Source organism: Corvus brachyrhynchos, unplaced genomic scaffold, assembly GCF_000691975.1.
Source record: "Corvus brachyrhynchos isolate BGI_N302 unplaced genomic scaffold, ASM69197v1 scaffold92, whole genome shotgun sequence".
Taxonomy (NCBI): domain Eukaryota; kingdom Metazoa; phylum Chordata; class Aves; order Passeriformes; family Corvidae; genus Corvus; species Corvus brachyrhynchos.
In genome coordinates, this window is record NW_008236973.1 from 3156865 (window position 1) to 3181530 (window position 24666).

The following is a 24666-nucleotide window of genomic DNA, read 5'->3' on the forward strand; positions in this document are numbered from 1 at the left end:
AATTACTCTTGATACGACAATATGAGCCGTGGTTTTGATAAGCCCTCCTTGGAAGCAAAGATCAGAAAGCCTGAGGTGAAGAGGGAAGCGAGAACAAAGCTCCAGCAGTAAGTGAGCGAGCATGGAGTAAGTAAAAAATAAGGGGTCTGCTTGGATTTGGGGTTGTTTGGGGGTATTTTTGTGTTTTTCCTTTTTTTGTCGTTGTTGTTGGTTTTGGCTTTTTTTTCCTTTTTGGGTTTATTTTTTTTTTCTTTTTTTTTCGGTTGGGTTGTGTGTTTCCAAAAAAAAAAACAAACAAACAACAAACAAAAACAACAAAAAAAACCTCCAAACAAGCAAAAAAAAACCCTCCCCCCCAAAAAACCCCACCCTTGCCTATGTTTTTCCTTTGGAGACAACCTTTTTTTTCCTTCTTTGAACAGAGCTAAGCCATCTTTGGCAAGGGGTGAATTTGCCATCAGGTGCCGCCGCTCCCGGGGACCCTGGGGCTCGCGGTGGGAGTGGCCGCCAAAGCCGGCGCTGTCCCAGGCGGATTCCGCTCCACTTCCCAGGGAGGCAGCGCTGGGAAGTCGTGCTGGAACAGTGAACACTCAGAGCTGCGCTCTCCTTGAGGGGGCGGCCGCCAGCCTCTGCTCTTCTCCCTGCAAGGCTCCCCTGGCAAGCTCTCAGCCCCCACCTGCCGGCGGAGCTGCTCCAGCAGCTCGTAAATAGTAAAAACTCTGTGATCAGGGTTGCAGTGTGTGATAGGGGGGATCAGCAGAGCACAATAATTAACAAGCTGTGCTTTCCTTCGCTTTTAAGTGTTTCAAGCCAAACTCCAGGGTTTTATTTATTTTAATATTGTTGTTACTATTACTTCATAGGGGTGAACACAAAGCATGATTTACCCCCGGTTTGCCTCCCTGTGTTCCTCACTCTTCCTCTAGCAGACATGGCCCTAGTTGCTGCTCTTTTAATCTCATTCCTCTGCCCTCTTTCTGTCTCTGATTTTCCAGTTATGTGCTGCTCTTGTCCTGGCTGGAAGGAAAGTTGTGTGCTCCTAGGTGAGTAGTTTGAAGGCAGAAGGCACAATTAGATCATTTAGACCAGGGAGTGTTAATTGTAATGTGAAAATGCGTGAGGTAATGTACAGCCTAGGGCCAGACCATCCCTTACTGCTGTTGCTCTGAAGGCAGGGTGCTGCTGTGCATAATAAATTTAAAAATTTGGATTACCTGCCACGAGAGTATTACTTACTGACAATGCACAAAGCTAAGTGGTAACATAATCATGGTACCAAATAGCAAGGATTGATATTTTCCAGGCCACTAAAATCTGTATCCCTTCAGTGAGCACTGTTGAAGCTGGTTCCCTGAGAGTGCAGAATGGAAAGGAAAAATAAAAGAGGGGCTATTGATAATCTCCTGCTTTTGGCATCTTTTTTCCAAGGGCATCCCTTGTATTTTGGTTGATGAGCAGCACCTGCCTTTGGCTCACCAGCTGCAAGCACTGAGAAACTGACTTTGCTCACACCAGCTGGGAGTTTTTAATTTCTTCTCTCTCTCTATCCCTACTTGTTGCCTCTCCTCTCCTGAACATCTGTATACCTAGAAGCTATGGAAGAAAGGGGTCAACAGGTGGCACAGTATGTGGCATGTGGTGTGCTGAATATGCTTCTTCCAGAGCTATAATGCAATATGAAATTAGCATTTTTAATTACATTTTAATATACTGTTTACTGAGATGAAGCTGTTCTGTAGCATGCTTTTATACAAGGTGGAAAGCAAGCATTTATTTTCGGCCAACAGCTAAGCAGAAAGAGACTTTTGCACATCACCACTAAATATTTCTATATATAATAATTGTAATTCACTTTTTTAATATTTAAATAAGTGTTAAAGAATTTGGAGTTTTGCTCTGGTTTTGCAGCAGTGTGCAAATTATTTCTTTCAATATCTGAAGTTAGAAAACAAGAAGGCAAATTCTTTTGTTGTGTGTAATTACAGGTTTTTAGCTTAACTGACAAGAATTCATTCCAAATTTTTCTGTTGGAGTTGGATCGCTCTTAGCATTTTTAAGAATGAGTGGTTCCTTTCACTCTGGTGGATTCCAAATGAATGGTGTCATTGCCAGGCTTTTGGGGATGAGGGTGAAACATGGGATATGCCTGGTTACAGTAAATATTCTGGTAATGAGGAGATATTGTTGAAGTGGAGGTTTGTATTTTTTTATTCTCTGTAAACTTAGCTCTTTTTTTTCTTCACTGCAACATATCAAGAGTGATTAATTTTAATCAAGGAATATATTCAACAAGTGAAATAGTTGGAGGATGGGGGAACTATGTTGCCATTGTTGCAGCCATTGCTGCCATTCTATTCAGGTTGGCAAGTTTCTGGCTTCCTGTACTGCTCTGTTATCTCTGTTGAGATGCTGAACAACACCTGAGGTGGAGCAAATCTGATTTAGTGAGGGATTGTCCTCGAGTTGTGAACTGTGATCTGAAGCTTTATCTAGGTAAAAATAACCTATATCACAGACAATATGAGGTATAAAATATTGATGTGGAGTATACCTCTGCAGCAGCTACAAAGGAGACAAACAATTTGCCCTTCAAAGAGAGGACCTGCTGCATACTAAATTGGCGAGAGCAATTTGATTGCATATAAGAAGCTAATAAAAATGTTTGAGTTAATAATTTGCACTACTTCAATGTCAGTTCTAAAAACACAAGGTCCACTTGAGAGTCATATTGGAGTAAAAAGTATTTGGTAGCAATATATGTATTTTTGCAAACTATGACTTTTATAAAGGGATCATGCTAGTACTACTTAAAAAAAAAATTAAAACAAACCCAAACCTACAAAACAAAAACATGCAGTGGTGTGACTCCAGCCTGACTTTCTAAGGAGAAAGGACTCTGCACTGTGTTTTGCAATGAAATTACGCAGATTTTAGGGCCTTGAGCTGTATTAATGGCTGTATTTTTGAAGTAGTAGATGAAGTCAGAGTTCATCCTCCTAGAACTCTAGGGAAATCAGTTGTTGAATGTAGTAAATGGACAAAGGTTATTGTAGTTTGTTTGTTATGTTGCTTCCCCTTTATTAAATATCCCTGCAAGCAGTAAATCTGCTCAGCCAGTTTAGTTAATGAACACTTTTCTTCTTATCTCTTAGGGATTTTTTTTCCCAAGGTCTGACATAGAAGTGATTTTATGGAATTTTGTATTTGTCATTTCAATATTTACGTTCACTACTTTAAGTGCACTCAGACAGCTTGTCAAAGGGAGAAAGAGCTAAATGAATGCCAGTGTGTGCTTCTAGTACTCAGGCATGTGTAAAAAGCCAGAAAGAAAACAGCAGTATAGAACACACAGTGACTCAAAAAAAAAAGGTTTTGCTGGCAGAGCATTTGCCTGTTTGCAGCAGGGAGTAAAGAGCAGCTTTCTGTGCTCAGGGGCAGTGGAAAACTGGTTAGCTGAAGAGGAGGAAATACTTCAGGGCTCAAACTGCAGAGATAAAATTCATCTCCCTTCTCCTTTGCTATTACTTATTTACTTATTTTGTTAGAAAAAGTGTTTGTTTAAAATTTAGTGTCTTAGTTGAAGACAATAAGTAATCATGGCTGTTAACTCTGTATTAGGTCACTAACATAGTGGTGAGAAACAGAATGCGAGGTCTTTGCTTCCAGATAGAATTTTGCTAGCAGGGATAAATGTAAGGGTGTGGGATTTGTTTGTTTGTTTTTTAGTTTGGTTTGGGGTTTTTTTTTTTGTGGGGTGGGGGTGGCAGGGGCAGTGCAATTTGTCTCAGTCTGCATTTTTAAGTCATGCCAGCAGCAGCATGGGCCCATCTTCAGTAGTGAGCACTTGGTGAGAAAGATGTAAATAGTCAAAGAAAAGTTTAGTCATAATTTGGATGAAAGCCAGTGAAAGTTAATACTTATGTTATTGGCAGTTTTCAAAGATCTGCCCTTCTCAAAGCATGATGTAATTTTTGAGAAATATAATTTTTTCAAGAAAAGTCTTTGTGCCAGAAGCATCACAAGCCGTTAAGCAGTCATACAAAATAAGTATTATAGTCAAATAGATATGAATAAAAGTAGCCCAATGTCAAAACATAAAAATAACTGCATATAGTCATAAGTGGAAGGAGATTAAAAAAACCAAACAACTGTCTCCCACGCTGGTTATCCCAGCCACTGGATTATATGAAATGGATAGTTTTAGCTGCTTCTTCTTTCCACCACACTGACTCCTACTGACTTCTCTAGAACACAATCTGAAATTCAGGAGTTGCTGTATTCAAGTAACACAAAGAACCAAAATGTCAGCAAATAAATAGGGCTTCTCCAAGAAACTGCTCAAGACCTTCTGAACTGTAAAATGTATTACACTATAGTTAAGATCTGGAAGAAGGGGATGGACAGTAAACACTACAAATAAACACTTATGTCTTCAGCACAGGTATGCCTGCCTTTCTAGAAAATGCAATGAAAATGGGGAGACAACACGACAGAAGAAAAGCTCTAGTCCTTTTATCTCATCTGGAAGGCTGAAAAAGCTGTGTGGGGGAAACAAAATCATTTGTATCATACCCTGTTACTATTTATAGCATCTCTTCTGAAGCACTGAAATAGAGCAGTGGCAGACTTTGTACAAACTTTCACACAATTAACTGGATAGGGAATCTATAAAAGGCAGTAGCCCTGTTGTGCTAGTATTTCAACAATAAGGACTTTGTACTCTGCCTGGAATTAATGTAAAACCTGCATAGCTGTTCCCATTTGATGGCTGTTCCAGTTTGCTGGCTGTTGCTGGCAGGGATCCCAGTGGGTCCATGCTGGAGAGAGGGGAAAAGGAGAGCAACAACAACAGGAGCAAGTTACTGCTGGCTTTCACCCACACATGTTTTAGAGGATCAGGACTGCTCAGCACCTCCAGGAGCAAGAGGGATTTCGAACAAGAATAATTGACAAGAGGGTTTGTTTTCCACATTTTTAAAAGGGATTGGTCTTTTTTATTAGTCCTGATGATCATTCTATTGTGGCTTACTGGCTTACAGAGCTGATTTTTAGAGGCTGCTTGTTGCAGTGCTAGGTCTGGTTTAGCAAGCTGCAGCTTTCCAGGAAAGCACAGCGGGGCTGCTTAGGGCAAAGCGACTGATTCGCCTTCCCATAGTCCTTTTGGACTTCCCTGAGCTCCTGCTCCCACTGGCTGGGCTCTGTAACACAGTGACAGCAAAGGAGGCAGAGAAGGGACCCTCATGGTGGCTTCCGAAGATCTTTAATGTTACATCTTGTCCAGGTGGTTTCCTGAGGCTGAGGGACATCTTGACCACGGTGCAGGGGGGTTTTCTCAGGGGCCCCGGGGTGGTACACGGGCGGAGTTGGGGTACAGGAACCCACAGGGAGAGCCCAAGGGAGTGGCCAGGTCTAGGGGCAAGGGAAAGGGGGGGAACAATGTGGAATAAGAAAAGCAGTGGGTAAATAGACCACCACAGCTGCTGTTAGATTTATAAATTATGTTGGGTTTTCTCATTTAACATCTGAGGAAACTGGACAAGCCCTAGGGCCCAGTAATGGGTTCATCACATCATAGTGCTGTCAGTGAGAGCTCTGCTTTCAGAAGGAATCAGACCCTAACAGAGGAATGTGAATATGCATATTTAAATTGTGGTGGGTTTTTTCAATAAGTGTGGTCATTCATGTAGTCCTTCAGTAAGAGCAGTGCTCCTAAAATGGCTTGCAGTAAATCAGATAGTGCCACAACCAATGGTATTAAGATCTTTTTAATACTACCAGTATGCCTCCTTGGCTCAAGTTCACAGTTTTGCTGAGGGGCTCTACATAAGTTTCTGTCTAAATATTGTTGTGCCTGCTGTGACCAGCTGGCTGTAGTGCAAGAACCTGTGGGGAGAAAGTGGAAGACAGCAGAACTGTTGTATGAGCTTGGAAAGCTTATCAACCCTCGGGAAGTCAAGGGGTTTCTTAAATGTTCAGGTCTGTCTCGTCCTTTTGCTCCACTACAGCTCACAAGGGCTGATCCTCAGCTACTTGGTGTAGACTGAAGATTTTCACTGTAATAGTTCTGGCTTGATCTTGTACCACAAGCTCTTTAAATGTAATGCTGCCTAACAGTTGCTGGGAAGGCAGAGGTCTGCCTCTGTTGTGAAAGCACCGTGAAGATATTGCCATGATAGGTGATGACCAGAGCCATCAGTCGTTGTTTGTTGTCACAGATTAATGGCTTCATGCACTTGCCACATCATTGCCCCAGCTCTGAAATATGGGACCAGAGTTCACTGGGCCCTTGGGGGAACTGCATCCAGGCTGTGACAGTGAAACACCGCTACACTGCCATCTCAAAAAGATTTGAGATCCTAGTAGTAAGTCCACCTGGAGTTATCAGCAGCTGGAAGCAGGCCAGACCTTGTAAAACTGCATGCAAAATCACCAGAACTGCTGGGCTCTGATTTCTTTCTTTTTTTTTTTTCCTTTTTCACCAGAATTTATATGACCAACTATGTAGCTGTTTCATAAAATGGAAAACTATGAAGTTTAGCAGGGAAAACAATGGTAAGAGAGACATTCACTGAGGCTCTTTCCTGGATTTTAGGTGTTGTGCTTAAGAAAATGTAAGCAGATAATCTCACTTTTTCCCTGCTACCACCACCCCAACTTAACGAGAATCTAAGAGCAGCTAATACAAATTTGGATCTATTGGTATTTCAAGACCTTTTACCCTGCTTTTATAAGACACAGAGGGTTAGGAGTATATATAATACATAGTATAGTATGCTCACTATGCATTTATCACATTGGGGTTTCTATGAAATAACATCAGAAGATGTGTTCTAGCATAGGTATTTTACATCTGTAAGCTTCCATTGCAAACACCTTGAGCAACTAAAACGTGCAGAGATATTCTTAGGGTCTTCTAGGAAGATAATCAAGTTTAGGCCTGTTGCTGCCCCTTGATTTTGCAGATGGTCCCATGGTTTAAGAAGCATTTTCCAGACACTGTGTGTGGCAGTGGGTGCAGTAAATGCCACAGTCAAGCCATTGCCATAATGACCAGCGTGACTCCACACCAATCACCTTTGTGCTCCTGTCCCACTCGTTCCAGGAGCCTTAACAGGAGCATCCTATACCCCTGTCCAAGGGGTGCCTTGAGACTCTTGTAAGTATCCAACCACTCGTTCTACTGGGAATATCTGCACAGATCAGAGCAAATGTCAATAAAGAAATGCAGACACAAAATTCCTGTGTGAATAAATAATAATAACAACAACAATAATAAATAAGAATAAAACCCCTAGAAAATGATACCAGTATCATAAAACTCAAGGACTTCTGTACATATTCAGGAGCTCCATCTGCTGGCACTCTTTGGTTGCTGTTTGCACCTAATACTGAGTCCCCATAAAACTTTGAGAATAGTAGTTTAAAGTCTATTGTAAAACTTACAGTTGTTTTTTGTAATATTACCTCTTTTCTTTTGCTTTTAGGAGCTGCCTAAACGTTTGGCTAACCTTATGCTTGTTTCCAAGAACCTGCATATCAAATCCTTCCAAACCTAACTTTTTACTGATACTGGCTGATGATCTTGGTTTTGGAGATGTGGGTTGCTATGGCAATGATACAATAAGGTATGAAATTAATTACCTCTTCTGGGTGAACCTCATTTTAAAAAAATGTTGATGATACTTAGCATTAAAATTCATTATTAATTTATTTGTTTATCTAGATATACTTCTTTTCAAACTATGTACAAAATTAATGTTCTACAATAATTCCTACTGGAGGCATAATTATACAGGCGTGCTTGAGAAACTTTCTGGGACTTAGAACCTTCCAAATGTGTCTGTGCACTGTACTTGTCAGGCATGTGTATAATAAGTAAATTTCCACAATTCCAGGGTTGAAATATGAAGGAATGACATTAGAATTTAATATCAGTTAACAATTCTACTAGAGTTATGAAATGACAAGTCAGTCTGTGTGATACACTTATCCCTAGTGCAGTTACCAATCTGTATATAGATTGATTGAATGATATGTCTTTGTTCTAGCCTATTATTGTCTTGGATGTTGTGTTGTGAAGAGACTCTTTTTCCCTATGCTGTGTAGGATTTTGGTATGGGTTAAGGCTGAGATACCTTGTCTTTTTTTCCCTCCTTTTTTTTTTTTTTAGTTATTAATAAAAACTCATATACCTATGGAAAACTCATTTCTAAGGAGCCAAGATATATATATCTCAAAAATATATATAAAACACAGAACTTTTCTAGCTGAGTTGTAGGTAAACAGAAGTTTGTAAATTTGATGGTGATAGTCTCAACAAAACTAGGAGGAGCGGTATGCCATGAATTTCTGTGTAATACACTTTTATCAGACATGGGATTTTTCTCCTTAGGACCCCTAACATTGATGGCCTGGCAAAGGAGGGGGTGAGACTTACTCAGCACATTGCTGCAGCAGCTGTCTGTACTCCAAGCAGAGCCGCTTTCCTGACTGGCAGATACCCTATCAGATCAGGTTGGGCCTCTCGCCAATGATTTGCTGCAGTTAGTCTAGTCAGTGTTGATATTAAAAATCCCCTTAAATAAACCGTTTTAAAGAACAGTTAATCTTGGGATTTGGAGTCTCAGTGAGATGGGCAAAAAATAGAGATGACTAATGATTGATTTCTATGGGAAAATCCCCATATAAAACACATTTAATGTGGCTAAATGACAACACAGAAATGGATGAAAATCTAAACAGTACAAAGCACCCAGAGGTAGAAAAATGAAGAGGAAAATTGTGTAAATGTTGTATGTTCAGTGGCACTGGGATTATATTAAATGTAATATTTTTAATATCCTGGCAAACTTTTTCACAGTGAAATGTGTCAGACTGTAGAATAGTTCTCAGCAATTGTGTTTTAAAATAGATTTACTTCAGCCATGTAAATTTATGACAGAAGACTTCAGCCACTGCATATAGCAGTAATAATCAGTATAGTTTCAGATGTGATTCTGACTCGCTTAAGGAGAAATGTAATCATTAACTGTACATTTCAGAAGTGTGTACCCCTAACTCTGTAAGCCTTTTGTTCTAAGATAAAACTTACTTTCTTTTTTTTTTTTAACATCATGCTTAGATAGAACTTTGATTGTAAGAGGTTGCTTAATGTCCAGATGTAGGTGTCTTCCTGCCATTTTTAGACACCCCATCATAACTGAGGTATCTGCATTGGACTAGCATATAACGACATGGAACTTGGAAAACACATCATTCTGGAGGTCAAGCAGAATATCCTAGGGCATAGGAAATGGTTTATGAAGAGGCACTAGTCGTAGGCAGCTGAGTTCCATTCATTAGAAAGCAGAGTCTGAGAAGACTGAAAATGTGAAACCTGGCTTGTTTTATTTTAAATATTATTATTCCTCTCTAGGCATGGCATCTAGCACTCAGCGGCAGGTTCTCTTCTGGAACGGGGGTTCTGGGGGGCTCCCACCAAATGAAACTACTTTTGCCAGAATACTCTACCAGCAGGGTTATTCTACAGCACTTGTAGGTATGAGACAAAGAAACTCGTTGCCTTTTTCATTGTTTGTTATTCTAATTAGGTTGCTTCTGTAAATACATTTTTTGGTCAAAATGTCCAAGATTGGTTAAACTAGATTTTCTTGTATGCACAGCTTTCAAAATCAGCAGGGCTTTTAGAACACAATCCACAACTCCCAGCATCAGTACAGCATATCTGGTAGATCCAAAATGAGGTGTATGGAATACGTAAATACACATTGCAAATGGAAGTAAATTCATAGGAAAGAATCTTGTTTGCCCAGTACAGGTTGCTTTAGGATGAGCCAACAGAGATATTCACTGATGTATTAGAGCAGAAAAATGTCATCTGCCAGTTAGCACCAAGACACCACAGTGGTCTTAATTATATCAATTTCAGCACAGTGGTCTTAATTATATTGACTTCAGCAAGGTTTTTAACACTGTCTCTCACAACATCCTCATAGGCAAACTCTGGAAGTGTGGACTGGATGAGTGGACAGGGAAGTGGGTTGAGAGCTGGCTGAACAGCAGATCCCAGAGGGATCAGTGGCACAAGGTCTAGTTGTCACTAGTGGTGTCCCCAAGGGCCAACACTGAGCCCAGTATTCTTTAACTTATTCATCAATAATGAAGATAATTAGGGGACTGGAGCATCTCTCTTATGAGGACAGGCTGAGGGAGCTGGCCCTATTCAGCCTTGAGAAGAGATGGCTGAGAGGGGGCCTCATCAATGTCTGTCAGAATCTGAAGGGAGGGTGCCAAGAGAGTGGAGCCAGGCTCTTCTTGGTGGTGCCAAGCAATAGGACAAGAGGCAAGGGGCAGAAACTGATGCACAGGAATCTCCACCTGAACATAAGGAAGAACGTCTTTACTGTGTGGGTGACATCGGAACAGATTGCTCAGAGAGGGTGTGGAGTCTCCCTCACTGGAGATATTTAAGAACTGTCTGGACACAATCCTATGCCATGTGCTCTGGGACGACCCTCCCTGAGCAGGGAGGCTGGCCCAGATGACCACTGTGGTCCCTTCCAATGGTGCCTGTAGTTTCTGTTATTTAAGCATTCTGCTGATTATCACAGTTATGATGTCCCTTAATTTCTGCAAAAGTGTATTCTGTCAAAAAGCTGAAAGAGTCCCATTGACTTCAGTGGATCTTATATCAAAATACATGTCCAAAAAAAAAAGAAAATTCTGGTAACTTATTGCTAATTTTGCCTGAACAGTGATTAAAGGCTGTGTCGTTGAAGCACCTCTTATTTTAAAATTCTTTATACTCTTTTGTAATGTGCTTAATTGCAATTACTGTGCTTTTCACACCTGTGCTCAACTCCACACCCTGAGGTGTGCATTTAGTTCCTAAAATGAAGCAAGTCTCAGTGACATACTGACTTCACACACTGCTCACTGCAGTCTGATGCAGCTTATAGTGTAAACCGCATTCAAATACGCAAGTGAAGTACAGGACAGGTCAGCACTTGTCAGAAGTTATTTGTCTAGGTAATAGCCCTAAGCTCATGGCTATAGACCGTCCTTCATTGTCATGATAAGTACACTGCCCTGTAATATGACTCCAGTAAGGTTCATTATCAGTGTATAACATATTCTAATATGTCCAATTCTACTGGATAATTGTAATAGCCTATTTCTGCTACTCATTATACAGTGAATATGGTCACACAGAGATAATTTGTGCACCTGCGTCCTGAAATTTGTTCCTGGATTGTGAAGGTCAGATAGAACTTGTGTGTAAAATAGTTCATATTTTTGCACTTAGCCTTGTGCCAAATGAAAGAGCTTTCTCAGTTTCTCCCTATCAGGTTATGCATTAATGCATGGCTACTTCATCATGTGAAAAATAATAAGCAACAACTTTTGCAACCATATTTGTTCTTACTCTGGGAGGTGTCTGAGCTGGACCATTGCCCTGCATGTAATTTAAACAGATAGGTGAGGAAAAGCAGCTGTTCTAGACAAAGTGCCAATGCACTATTGCTCCCTGAGCCCATCCCCATTCCATACCAGCTCTGCCCTTGGCTTCACCTTAACTGAGAAATACAGGCAGACACACCCTAGAGTTGTAATATTGGATTTAAGATCTTTTATTTTTATTTCCAGGGAAGTGGCATATGGGTGTGAACTGCAAAACCCACCGTGATCACTGCCACCATCCTTTAAATCATGGGTTTGATTATTTTTATGGTATGCCTTTTACCCTTGTGAATGAGTGTCAAGGCACAGACGACCCTGAATTGGCCAAGTCTTTGCAAGATACATATTGGTTTTACACTCAGATGATCATCCTTGCAGTATTTACTCTTGTGATTGGAAAACTTGCCAATTTATTCCCAGTAAAATGGAAAATAATCATCTGTCTGGCTATCTGTGGTCTCCTTCATTTCATCTCCTGGTTCTCCAGCTATGGTTTCACCAAGTACTGGAACTGTATCCTGATGAGAAACCATGATATCACTGAACAACCAATGAACCTACAAAAAACTACTTCTAATATGCTGAAGGAAGCAATTACATTCATTGAAAGGTAATCAACAGAGGTGAGGAGCAGATCGGGAGGGAGGGAGTGATACTGTGCCTTCTGCCAGTAGGAACAGAAAAATGATCCTAGGCTGGTGAATGGACTATCATAGAAAGTGTCATATGAAGTTAATATTTTACAAAAGGGAGAGTAGTAGTGAGTTTTGTTTAGTTTTGCAGTTTTGCTTCTTTTGTTTCCCCAAAGGTGCCCTTCATTTACTATCAGTAACATTAACTGGAATTGAAAAAAAACACAAAGTCTTTAAAAGTATTCATGTGTTAAGTCTGGGCATATCCATATTTCTGTCAGGGTTTAAGGGTTGTGCGTTTGTTTTTTAAAGGAAATTTGATGCAATACAAATTCCTTCTCTAAAACTTTGAGCATAAGTAATGTCAGATTCCTAGGATATCCTACCTGGCTTGATGTTGAAGGGATACAGTTTCGCTGTGGGTGAAACCTGCTGATATGACCCACTGCAAGTGATATCTGCCTCCTCCATGAGGGCACCTCGGATGCCCAGTGACATATATCCATGTTTAAGCTTAGGCAAGTGAGTCCTATTCTCCTTGCTTCCAAGAATGTGTCAATCTTTTGTCTATGACCTCTTCTAGTTCTTTATTTAATGTTCTACACCTGTCTAATTTGGAACTGGAAAAAGAAAGGGCCCATTACTGTTTTGGTCTTAATACAGAACAAACATCTTAGAGGGATATGTTTTAATCCCCTCTGTCTCCTACAACCTCAACACTGAAAGATGTCAAAAAACAAAAATCTTTTTGGTTAGATCACAACAATAATAATATTAATTGAGATAGTAACTGCAATACCACTGTTATATTTCGGGTTGTGTGACAGTTTGAAGAGAAATGACTATTGTTTTCTTTTATTTCAGAAACAAGCATAGACCATTTCTTCTCTTTGTTTCCCTTTTACATGTTCACACCCCTCTCATTACCACAGAGAAGTTTCAGGGCAGAAGCAGGCATGGCCTGTATGGTGATAACGTAGAGGAGATGGACTGGATGGTGGGTAAGTGTTGGTCTTGAAGGAAATTCTTCATTCAGTTGAATGAGGAAAAGATATTAAAGGGGTGATCACCAAACTCCCTTTTGGCATCTGTAAAAATCAGTGAACTCACCTTGGTTACACAGTTGGTTTCAGGGTTTGCCATACCATAACCATACAATACCTCTTTTTAATTTTCTTAAGATGAAAGCTTAAACTGTCCTTATAAGGATTTTTTCTTTATCTTTTTTTAAATGAGATGCTCCTATGCTGAAGTGTTACATGCAGTCAAATAACCAGATATATGCCTGATCATGTTGTTAATCAAAATGTATGACGTTTCTTCAGCTCTGGTCTTAGAAGATGTAAAGAGTGTTGCTGCTGAATATTACTTTATATGGTGGTTGTTTTGTGTACTTACTCATTTTCATCAAAGAAATAATAGATCAGAACCCTCTCCTAGCCAGAAGTCCAAGTTAGAAAGCTATGGAGTTTCACTTAATAAATTGTGTGAAGTCAGTGACGACTTACTTAGGTCATAATCTAGGCTCTTGAGTACCAATCAGGTTAAGTTTCTGATTGGCTTAATTAGGTTTAAAAACCTAAACTTAGTTTTTCCTTTTCTATGAGAGGGCAAGAGATAGCTACTGTTTGTATTTAGTCAAAAGTGAAGACTGTATTAACAAATTAATTGCCTCCTGTCGAGGTCATGATTCAATCCCTGAACCTTTTTTCCCCCCAATAACCACATCTACAAAACTGTAATTTGAGAGGAGCCTGACTGCTTTCAAAGGGCAGGCTGAAAACTCCTGCAAGATCCAGTTGAAGCAGAGGACTCAGCCATGCTCCTCTTTCCTCTTTTGGCACTAGTCATCTTCAGACACAGGCTGTGTAAGCAGAGCTGGATAGCAGAAGTCAAGATGTAAGAAACATGTAGTTGAAACTGGATAGCAGTTAATGAGGACAGAATTCTCCAGAGTTGGATAGCTCTTGATTTGGGATCTAATTCAGAATCAATATGCCTAGACTCAATCTAAACACTTTTTGGGAGAAGGTTTTGTAGGTAAGGTCAATAACTAGTTTCACCAAGGAGAGACAGGAAGTCTGTAAAGGAAAAGAGATTGAGCAAAAGTGCTGATCACTGGCTTGTGGTTTTTTCTTGTGCAGTTCAGCTTTTGCTGCTGCTTCTTTAGGTATGGAAGCTGTTCTTGGCAAATATCTTTTGATGCAGAAGATGATGAAGAGAATTAATTGAAGATAAATCACATTCTATATAAACATTTGATGCAATCAGTACCGAAAAGATTCCTTATGAAGTTAGGTTTGAATTACAGTCTGTGAAGTTTTTACCACTGACATCAGGAATTATTTTGGTTGATAGTATGCAGCCTGGTCTCAAGAGTCCTTGTTCGGTTCCTGATGACACACAGCAGTTTTCTGTGGTTAGTAATCAGAGCAGCACTATTATTTAAGCTTTTCAAGATGTTTGAGGCTAAATAGTTAAGACAATTCTTGATGCAGAATCTATGGAATAAAGCTGACAGAGTATTTTGAGTAGCTTGAATAAAAGTATCACTCATTTATTTTCCAATTGGTTTTATAAAAAGTTTTATAAACATTCATCAGCTTTCTCTTGGGCTCTTATTATTTCATAGAATCATAGAATATGCTGAGTTGGAAGGGACCAATCAGGATCATTAAAGTCCAACTCCTACCCTGCAGGACACCCCAGGAATGACAGCATGTGCCTGAGAGTATTGTCCAAACAGTTCTTAAACTCTGTCAGGCTGGTGCTGTGACCACTTCCCTGGGGAGCTGTTCCAGTGCCCAACCACCCTCTGGGTGAAAAACTTTTTCCTGATATGTTACTCAAACCTCCCTGAACACAGCTTCTTGTAACTTCCTTGGGTCCTGCCACCAGTCCTGAGAGTGAAGAGAACTTGCCCCTACATTAGCCCCTCATAAGGATGTTGAAAAGTGCTAACAGGTCTCCCCTCAGTCTCCCCTTCTCCAGGCTGAACAGACCAAGTGACCTCAGCTGCTCCTCATACAGCCTCCCCTCAAAGCCCTTCATCATCCTCATGGCCCTCCTTTGGATGCTCTCTTTTTCATATTGTAGTGCCCAAAATTGCCCCCAGCACTCGAGGTGAGGCTGCCCCAGTGCAGAGCAGAGCAGGACAATCCCCTCCCTTGTCTGGTTGTCGATGCTGATGCTCCCCAGAATATGGTTGGCCCTCCTGGCTGCCAGGGCACTGCTGACTCATGTTCAACTTAACATCGACCAGGACCCCCAGGTGTCTTTCTGCAGTGCTGCTTTCCTGCCTCTCCTTCCCCAGCGTACACACATAGCAAAGGCTGCCGTCTCCCAGGGGCAGGATCCAGCAGTTTCACTTTTTAAACCTCGCATGGCTGGTGATTGCCCATCTCTCTAATTTGTCAAGCTCTCTTTGCATTGAATATGGTAGATCATAACAGAATTTATTCAGGCAAATGGAAGGTCTCAGTCTTCAGTGAATTTGGAGTCAAGACCTAAAAAATCTGACTGCATCTCCTGATGTAATTATGGTGTTTTGCTTTGTTTATAGGCAGGCTTCTGGATGTTATTGACAAAGAGGACTTGAAGAATACCACATTCATTTATTTTGGATCTGATCATGGAGGATTCTTAGAGGCTCACAGAGGAAATTCTCAGTTGGGTGGATGGAATGGGATATATAAAGGTAAAATTTTAGAAGTGTGTACATGCATAAGACTTCCTCTTAAAAAAAAAAAAATTATAGAGAAAAATATATCTGAACAGACTATATTTAATAAACTATATGATGGGATTATAATCTTGGACTGTAGGGCTGAAAAAAAATCAGGGCATCTGCTATTCATAGGGCTGGGGCTGAGTAGAGAGCCAGAATCACTTCCCTCGACCTGCTGCCAATGCTCTTACTAATGCACACCAGGATTCCCTTGGCCTTCTTGGCCCCAAGGGCGCTGCTGGCTCATGGAGAGCTCGTTGTCCACCAGAATACCCAGGTCCTTCTCTGCAGAGTTGCTTTCCAGCAGGTCTGCACCCAGCCTGTAATGGGACATGGGGTTATTCTTCCCAAGGTACAGGACCCTGCATTTGCCTTTACTGAATTTCAAAATGTTCCTCTCTACAGATTATCTATGTCAACACTGGCAGGTATCTTGATGTTTATTTTCTTAATATAGTGTTCCAGTTTCTCACCCACCATATAGAAGTTTCTTCTAGACTCTCTATGGCTGGCTTGCAACATAAGCTCTAGGGAAGTGAAGATCTATGGTATCTCTTGTATGTGCTCCCTCCAGATTACTAAGCCTTTAAAAGCCACTCTGGCATTTACTGTATAATGAAGTCTGAAAGCTGCATCCATCATGTTTCCCTGTAGAAGAAGAGTCATGTGCACCTTGACCTTCTCAGCACCACAATGCACATTGTCTAGCACTAAGTTACTTGATGAGCCACACAAGCAATGTTTGATACAGCTGGGATCCACTCACACACAGTCCTAAATGCAAAATTAGCCTTTAGTTCTTGTTAAGAAGTTTCCATGCCAGTAACAAATGCAAAAAGGCCAAGAGGCTCACTTGAGTAGCTTAGAATCTGATCTAAGGAATTCACTTCCACTAGCTGAACAGAAGTATATTAGTAACAGGAGAGTCCAGAGGGGAAAGAGAAATGTGATCAGGGAGGGAATTCAGTATGAGAGGACGAAGATGAAATGATGCCTGCTTAGAAAGAAGGCAAGAGGGGATACAATATCAATTTAGATATCAATAATAGAAAAACATAACTATTTAAGTCCACATACAGCAGAACAGGGGATATCCCAGTGAAACTAACTAGCAAGATTAAAAAATACAGTTTAATTAATAAATATCTGTAAAACTCACTCTTGCTATTGGAAACTGCATATTAAAAAAAGCAAGCAGATAAATAAGCAGCACATACAAATAATGAGAAGAGCCACTACTGAATGACAGTCTACTGTTTTCCAGGATTTAGAGCATTTTCATTAAAGTTACATGAATATTCTAAAAGTTTTAAAACTGTTTATTATACATGTGCAATAAACATGTGACATCTTTTATTCTTTTAGCTTTTTTGACACTTCTACCCCTTTTGTAACAGGTGGAAAAGGAATGGGAGGCTGGGAAGGAGGAATCCGTGTTCCAGGTATAGTTAGATGGCCAGGAGTGTTACCTGCAGGCACAGTTATCGATGAACCTACAAGCCTTATGGACATCTATCCTACAGTAGTGCAACTGGCTGGAGGGGCAGTGCCTCAGGACAGGTACAGAGGTGGCTTCATAAACCATATTGCATCTCTTTCTTTATTTAGACAGAAGCTGTGTCATGCATCCTAACAGCCACAGGTTAAATTCTTTTTGTTTCCAAACCAGGCAATTCTCTAGCTTTCTTTCTGCACAGGTTTCCCCATCTCATCTGCTTATGTGGAAAAGGCAAAGAAAAAAGCATAGGTGTTATCAAGGGTCATTTAGCTAACTCAGCCCTTCTGTCACTGAAGGCAACTTGGTTGATTTGGGTCACAAGGATGACTGTGGAAAAAAAAAGAGACTTCTCAAAAGGACACATGAAAGTGTGGGTGGCTAAGCCATTTCAGCAAAAAGCATAAAAGTACTGGTAGAGTGTAACTAAACCAACTATTAGACAGTTCAGTAAGTGGCTTCTTTTTTTAATATTTTTACAGAGCCTGCAGCTCACAGAGCTGTCAGCGATTTCCATTTCAGGTAGCAGAATTAAAACCTGTGAACTGTGCCTTCACTATTGTTATCACATCCAGGAAAATTACAGTAATGGTGACTGATCTCCCCAGGCAGGATGTGTGAACTAGCTGTAAATGCAAAAACTTCTAGTAACTGCTAATTATTGGTGTCCACCCAGTTAAAAATCTCCGGGCTCATTAGCTAAACAGTACCTTGGTTTAGTGATGACACTTGAAATCCTAATGCTGCACACATACAGAGTGAGTACTGCTCATGCTCCAGCTGCAGACTTAAAATTCTTAAACTGTCTGGTGACTCTAGTCCTCTCTGTCAGGGTCGTGGATGGGCACACCTTGCTGCCCCTGCTGCAGGGGACAGTGAAGCACTCTGGGCACGAGTTCCTGTTCCACTACTGCGGTGTGTTTCTGCATGCAGTGCGCTGGCACCAGAAGGACAGTGAGTATAAACATCCCCCTCCTGCAGGTCAGAAATGATGTAATGTCCTCTAGCTTCCCATAAAGTATCATGTAAAAATGTACATACACACATATACACACACACCTATATATATATGTATACACACATATATTTGTATATGGAATACGTTCATTGTTTCAAACTCTCAGTTCTTCTTCTCATTGTTAGCTGTCTTGCCTTGCCTGAGATGAAGGGGTTTGCTTCCTGGGACATAGAGCTTCAAGAATCTCTCAGTATTCTTAGAGATCTCTCTTTGTTTCTCTGTGATGCACACCGTTTTTTGTGAACACAGAAAGTTTCTGGGGAGAGAAAGCTGTGTCTGACTGCCCCAGCTCCTGGAAAATATTCCTGTTGAGGAGTCATGCCACACTTCCTTACTGAAAGGCTAAATACATACTTGAGTCAAGTGGGGCATTTGAAGAATTGCTTTTCAGGTTGTGCTGCTGTTCTCACCTAACTTAGATTGCTTGTTCTTCTAAACTATGTAAGTTCTACTTAAGTAGCTGTGCATACAATATGCAGATGCAGGGTAGATTTTGTGGCATTTCATGTTCCTATGAAGCCATGTGCACATCTAGATTTCTTATGCATGCCTTTCTACAATTTTTCCCATTGAACCTCAACTGTTCATGGCAAGGAGCCTAAAAACAATGCCATGTTCTGCATATAAAAGACCAGCTAGCCAAATACGTAGCTCAGCTCTCAGCCAGGCCAAAAATTTTGATTCTTTGCTCCAACTGCAGTTTCTTCTGACTGGGCTGATAAGACTTTTTAGAGTCTATTTTAGCTCGTTTACAAGTATGTCACACTCACATTTCATATTTATTATCTGTTTATATCTGTCTGTTGATCAGCCTAGATATGAAGCCATTGTGTCTTGATGTCACCCAGGCAGGACCCATCCTTTAAGGCCTTCACTGAAGCCAAAAGAATCCTTTCCTTTACCTCTGCACCATAAGTCTTATTAGTGACAGTCCATTTCTTTCTGCTCAGTAAACTGATTGATTGTTATGAGATGGGTTTGAGAGATGTTTGGATTGGAGCAGCAGGTTTCCTTTCCCTGGAATATATTAAATTAACACACTGCCCTAACATGCACATGCACACTTCAGATTCTGTCAGAGCTACTTCAGTAGCAAATTGTATATCCCTCTTTGCCTCTTGGAGATGAGTGAAACCCCCACTGCTTTATCAGCACTGATTTCTACTACCTTTTTTTTTCTTTTATCCTTCTGTGACCCAGCTGTCTGCTCAGCTCACCAGCACAGGTTAATTAAAATCAGCCTCACTCTATCCTTCAAAGTGAACTAACAAGGACCTGGCTGTCTCCCACTCTGCAACTCCAGTAATTATCTGCAGCTGTGAAAAGTGAATGCTAAAATTTAGCAGAATCAGAACAATTCTCCCCAGACATTCTACACTCACTACCCCAAATTGCCATACAACAGTATATAAGGTCTAAAGAATTCAGCTCAATTATTTATGGAAAAGAATGACTATCTACTTCAGTATTTCTGAACACTGATCACAAATTCCTATGTACATCTAGGTAAGTCCATCTGTCCATCTCATATTTTATTTTAGTAATATCACAACAGCACTCCAACTAGAGTCACATACTCAGAGAGTGCTTGTTTAACTCCTTTTAACAAATATCTATGTATGCTACCTGACCAACAGACGTAAGAAGCAAATCCCATGCTCTGGGCACCCTGATATCACAGAGGATGCTTGCAGTTCTGTCACAAGACAAACATCTTTTTAGTAACAAGACAGGGATAAGCTTAAGGATGCAGAGCACATCCAGCCAGCAGCAAAGCAAATACTCAAACAGACCTAAGGAGTATCTGTCTGTCCTTAGTAAGCTGTCAGAAAGTTAAAAGATTTCAGCTTTATTTCCAGATCCATGATATTCTGAGCTGGAAGGGACCCATAAGGATCATCAAGTTCAACTCTTAAGGAAATGACCCATCCAGGGATTGAACCCACAAGCTTGGCATTATCACCACCATGCTCTAACCCTTTTTCTTTCAGAAATCCACATTCTTTATCCTTTCTTTCACAATTTCAGAAATGGAGGTATCTAACATTTACTTCATTTTCTTACACCAAAACATTTCAGAACCATTGAGACAGCATCCCTCCATAAAAGTGCAGAAGCAGGATGTGGAAGCTATGGGGTGAAAATTAAGAGACACAGAGCCAGCCAGCTAGCCCGCAACTGGATATTTTAAGCTAAGATATTACCTAAACCTTAATATCTTTTATGTGCTCTCCTTCACCTTCTAAGAAGTTTTAAAATTTTATTTATTCACAAAATATTGTTCTAGCAGTAGTGACAAGACAGAGTGTGAACCATAAAGCTGCAGGCTCCAGACATAAAGAACAGCTCTGGACACAAGAGAAGAAAGGGAGAAAAGTTCAGCTGACTCCATTGAACCAAAAAGAATATTCCATGTAGGAACAATGGAGTTGTCAGCTCTTTAATGCTTTGAGCACAGAAGTGGCTCCAAGTGGTGAATGTCCTCTTTCTTCTTGTCTCCTTTTTCAGACATAGTATCTAATTGCTGTCTTCTTGCTGGGCACATCTTCGCCTCTGAGTTCAGTGTAGTGCTTTCTAAATGTGGGGTAAGGAATAGGAGAGAAAAGAGGAGGGAGGGAGAAGTAAAATGTCCTGATGAACTGCATTCAGATGTAGTCCAAGTAATTTACCACTTTTTCACTACAAGTTACAAACCTGTGCTTATCCCATGGTCAGTACAAGAGCCTGATGAAGTACAAGCTCTAAAGCTGCGAACTATTTGCCTTCTTCATGTAAACTTAAAAACTAGACTCCAGATGTTACTGTTTTAAAGGCCTGCAATTACCACCCTTTTTGGAAGTGTACTGGAACATGAGCAGAGAAATAAGCTGTGGTCAGTTTCTGCATAAATATGCTTCTTCACTCAGATGTACAGAGCCAGAACAACCATCTACCAATACTTACACCCAGAAACTGGGGACTACATTCTCCATTTCTCCCCCTCCAAGAGGCATGAAAAGTTTTAAAGGGGAACAAGGAAGTGGCAGACTGCGTCTGTACTGAAAATACTGGGCGAACCATCCATATACTGCACATGGTACCCAGAGCCAAGGTGCACCCATGAGCCACAAAAAACCATCTGAATCCCTGCCAGCTTCCACAACACCTTTTCCCTGTATGCGACAGGGATGGTCCTGTCTTCTCCTTTGTTGTTCCAAGCTGTTGCGTTGCTTGGTTTCCTGCGTTGGTTTAGCAAGCCGCAAACCTTCCCGGGGAGCGCAGCGGGGCTGCTGCGGGGAGAGCGGCTGTTCTGCTTCCCGCAGCCCTTCCGCACGGCCCCGCGCTCCTGCTCCGGCCAGCTGGGCTCCGCAACACCAGATGATGAAGGAGGCGGAAAGGGTCCCTGCATGGCGACCTCGAAGGCATGTTTATTCACAAGACAGAGGTTCCACAGAGGCAGAGGTCAGGGAGCCGGGGCTTTTCTCAGGGCGCAGGGGCCGGACATGGGCGGAGTTGGGTACTGGAACCAATAGAGAGAACCCGAGGGTGTGGCCAGGGCTAGGGGCAGGGAAGTGAGGACCATCTGGGAAAGGCTGGCAGTTTAATAAGAAAAGGAATGGGGAAATACAGGACTACACCAAGCTTCCCCTCGGAAGAACAAAGCAGATCACTTCACCATGAACCAACCTTTCAAGGACCATCCCCCAGCTCCTAATGACATCAGGCTGCTCAAGTGTGCTTCTTCTCTGACAGGTGGCACTGTATGGAAAGCTCATTTTGCTACGCCAGTATTTCAACCAGAAGGCTCCGGGGCCTGTTTCAGAAGAGGAATTTGTCCATGTTTTGGGGATGGTGTAACCCATCATGACCCTCCACTGCTGTTCAATCTCTCGCAAGATCCGTCTGAGGCAAACCCTCTATCAGCTGACACTGAGCCCTTGTTTGACGCTGTAACGAGGAGAATAAGAAGAGCTGTGGAAGAGCATCGCAAGACACTGACTCCAGTCCCACAACAGCTGTCTCCTTACAATAATATATGGAAGCCATGGCTGCAGCCATGCTGTGGGATGTTCCCATTCTGTTGGTGCCATGAAGAAAATAACAAAGAAGATAGCATAGTTTAACACCACAATCAAAATATGGTTAGCTTTAAAGAAATCGGTAATTTTTCACATTCACGTGACTACAGTCATAGAGAGATTAAAGGTTAAATTACACTGGAATAACTGAAAGGGACATCAGTGGTTGTTTTTGTTCAACCTTTTCTCTTACTCATGGTAATTTAGTAAGCCTGTGGTTAGAAAAAAAAAAATCGGGTCATCTGTGTAATCTACCCCTCCAGTGAATAATTCAGGATTAAATACCAAGTAAATGAAAGAATATTTATTTCCTTACTGATTTTCAATTCAAACAAATGATAACTGATAAGAAAGCAAATTTTTAATAGCAGATCTTTGTATGTGAAATATGCTTGTTAAGACAACAGGACTGAGCCCAAGAGCGTATTCCTATTCAAGCCTTATCTTTTTTTAATGAAAAAAACCTTTTGCACAAAAATGAAAGGATGATGACAATGCAAAAATAATGAAAAGTAAAATTGCACATTTAATTTGGAAATATACCAAAATTCATTGGCCTCTCAGAAATAAACACCTACTAATTTACAGAAATTTTTTGCTTCATCATCTGTACATTCATCTATTATGTAAGAATTCTCAGGGAAAACTGAACTGACAAGTATGTTTTAAAAATTAGATAGCCAAAGTTAGCATCTCAGGATCAGTACCAAAGTACCTAGCTATTCTGAAATGTTAAACCACAACACTTCCTACTGACGTGTTTTCCATGCAGTTAAGTCGTCTCACTTGTGAGAGCACTGAAAATCATTACCCCGCTGCCTTGTGAGGATTGCGAAATTTGTGACCTGTCTGTGAGACCAATTCATAAGTCTGCAGGTCCCACCTGAATGCCTCTGATTTCATAGGAGTGCCATTATGCCTGCTGAAAAACGTGCTTTGTTTTGTGAAAAAGCACATTGTTTTCAGTAGGAGGTGTTAAAAAAAATTCACCTCACAAACTAATCGCTTCTGTGTTCAGGTTATCTTCTCCAAAAAAAAAAGAAAGAGAGGGAATTAAAATATCTAATCCTCTCTTGCTGCCCTTAGATTAAATAAATTAATCTCTCAAGATACAATCCTAACCGTACTCTTGCAGGGTTTTTGTGTCAAATCAGATTTTCAAATGGAGGCTTCTGTAATTTTTCCTCACCAAAAAAACGTATTGTGGGCACGAGACTCAGATTCAAACTACTCAGTCTTCCTGAACATGGTATATTCAATTGCTGCTATACAGCTAAAGGTCACCCAGGTTTTAAAAAGTAACAAGGGATGGTAAGAGCTGCAGAGCAGGGACTTCAGGTGACTTGTTTACTTAAAGCTTGCTGTCTTGAGGAGCCGCACCACTGCAGCTCTATTCAGTACCAAGGCTGCCTGTGTGTCATTTTTTGCCTTTTAGAAGCAGGAAGAGACAAGAAGGCCCATAGCAGGTCACTCTCTCTTCTCCTGAGGTGCCACAGCAGGTCCTTTTCACCAACTTCAGGACAGAAGAGAGTGTATGCCTGGACTATGCACCCGTTGCAGTGTTTCAGAGAACCTCCTGACTTACACCTCCAGTGTGCTAGGTCAGGGCTGTGGTGAGTCGCTGCTGTTTAAGCAGCATGGTGGTCACCATGATACAGGCCCAAGTGCAAGTCTCCAAAAAGCTGACCAGGCATTTCTTCAGGTTACTTCCCATTTCACCTTTTCTCTAAAATGTCACCAAGAAAGTTAATGTGGAAAACATTCCACATAAATCAAAGGACAAGCATGATAATGAACTGCTTGGATGCCTCAATGTCACATTTGACAGAAGTATCTAAAAATATGTTTGTTCTCACTTCTTGACAGCATTTAAATCCACGCCATCATTGATACAAACTTGCCAGATTTGACATTTTTCTATGGGGGGATTGAAACCAGAGCAGTTGCATTTTACTGGATTTGTGCAGGGAGAAAAGAGCATAGGAGGGTAGGACAAATCATACTGCTCAGTGGGGAACAAAGCCAAAAGCTGTCAAGCCAGTCAGTTCAGTAGCATCTACATTATCAATTAAGTACAAGGATAAGTTTTTTCTCAGTTCACTTCACTGGCTTCCCCACTCACCCCCTCCACTCATTAGGTTAGATAGCAGGAAAAAGTTTTTCACACAGAAAGTAGTTGAGCACTGGAACAGGTTCCCCATGGAAGTGGTCACAGCATGAAGACTGCCTGAGTTCAAAAGAATTTGGATAATGCTCTCAGGCACATGGCATGAGTC

The 24666-nt window shown here is 41.0% G+C and overlaps 1 protein-coding gene across 12 annotated transcripts; it reads left to right on the plus strand.

Moving 5' to 3' along the window:
- The first annotated feature begins 8 nt into the window (after window positions 1–8).
- LOC103611788 (arylsulfatase D) lies at window positions 9–24666 on the plus strand. 12 transcript variants are annotated; one of them, XM_017728531.1, is made up of 13 exons: window positions 16–126; window positions 996–1043; window positions 6483–6552; window positions 6963–7156; window positions 7485–7625; window positions 8393–8514; window positions 9416–9538; window positions 11647–12070; window positions 12957–13093; window positions 15655–15789; window positions 17217–17379; window positions 18147–18268; window positions 22065–24666. In XM_017728531.1, exons 3-13 carry the CDS (start codon window positions 6550–6552, stop codon window positions 22433–22435), a joined length of 1935 nt encoding a protein of 644 aa, XP_017584020.1. In that variant the 5' UTR covers window positions 16–126; window positions 996–1043; window positions 6483–6549; the 3' UTR covers window positions 22436–24666. The 12 variants fall into 12 exon arrangements, with proteins under 12 accessions (XP_017584027.1, XP_017584029.1, XP_017584020.1 ...); XM_017728533.1 differs by lacking the exon at window positions 6483–6552; XM_008629355.2 differs by lacking the exon at window positions 996–1043.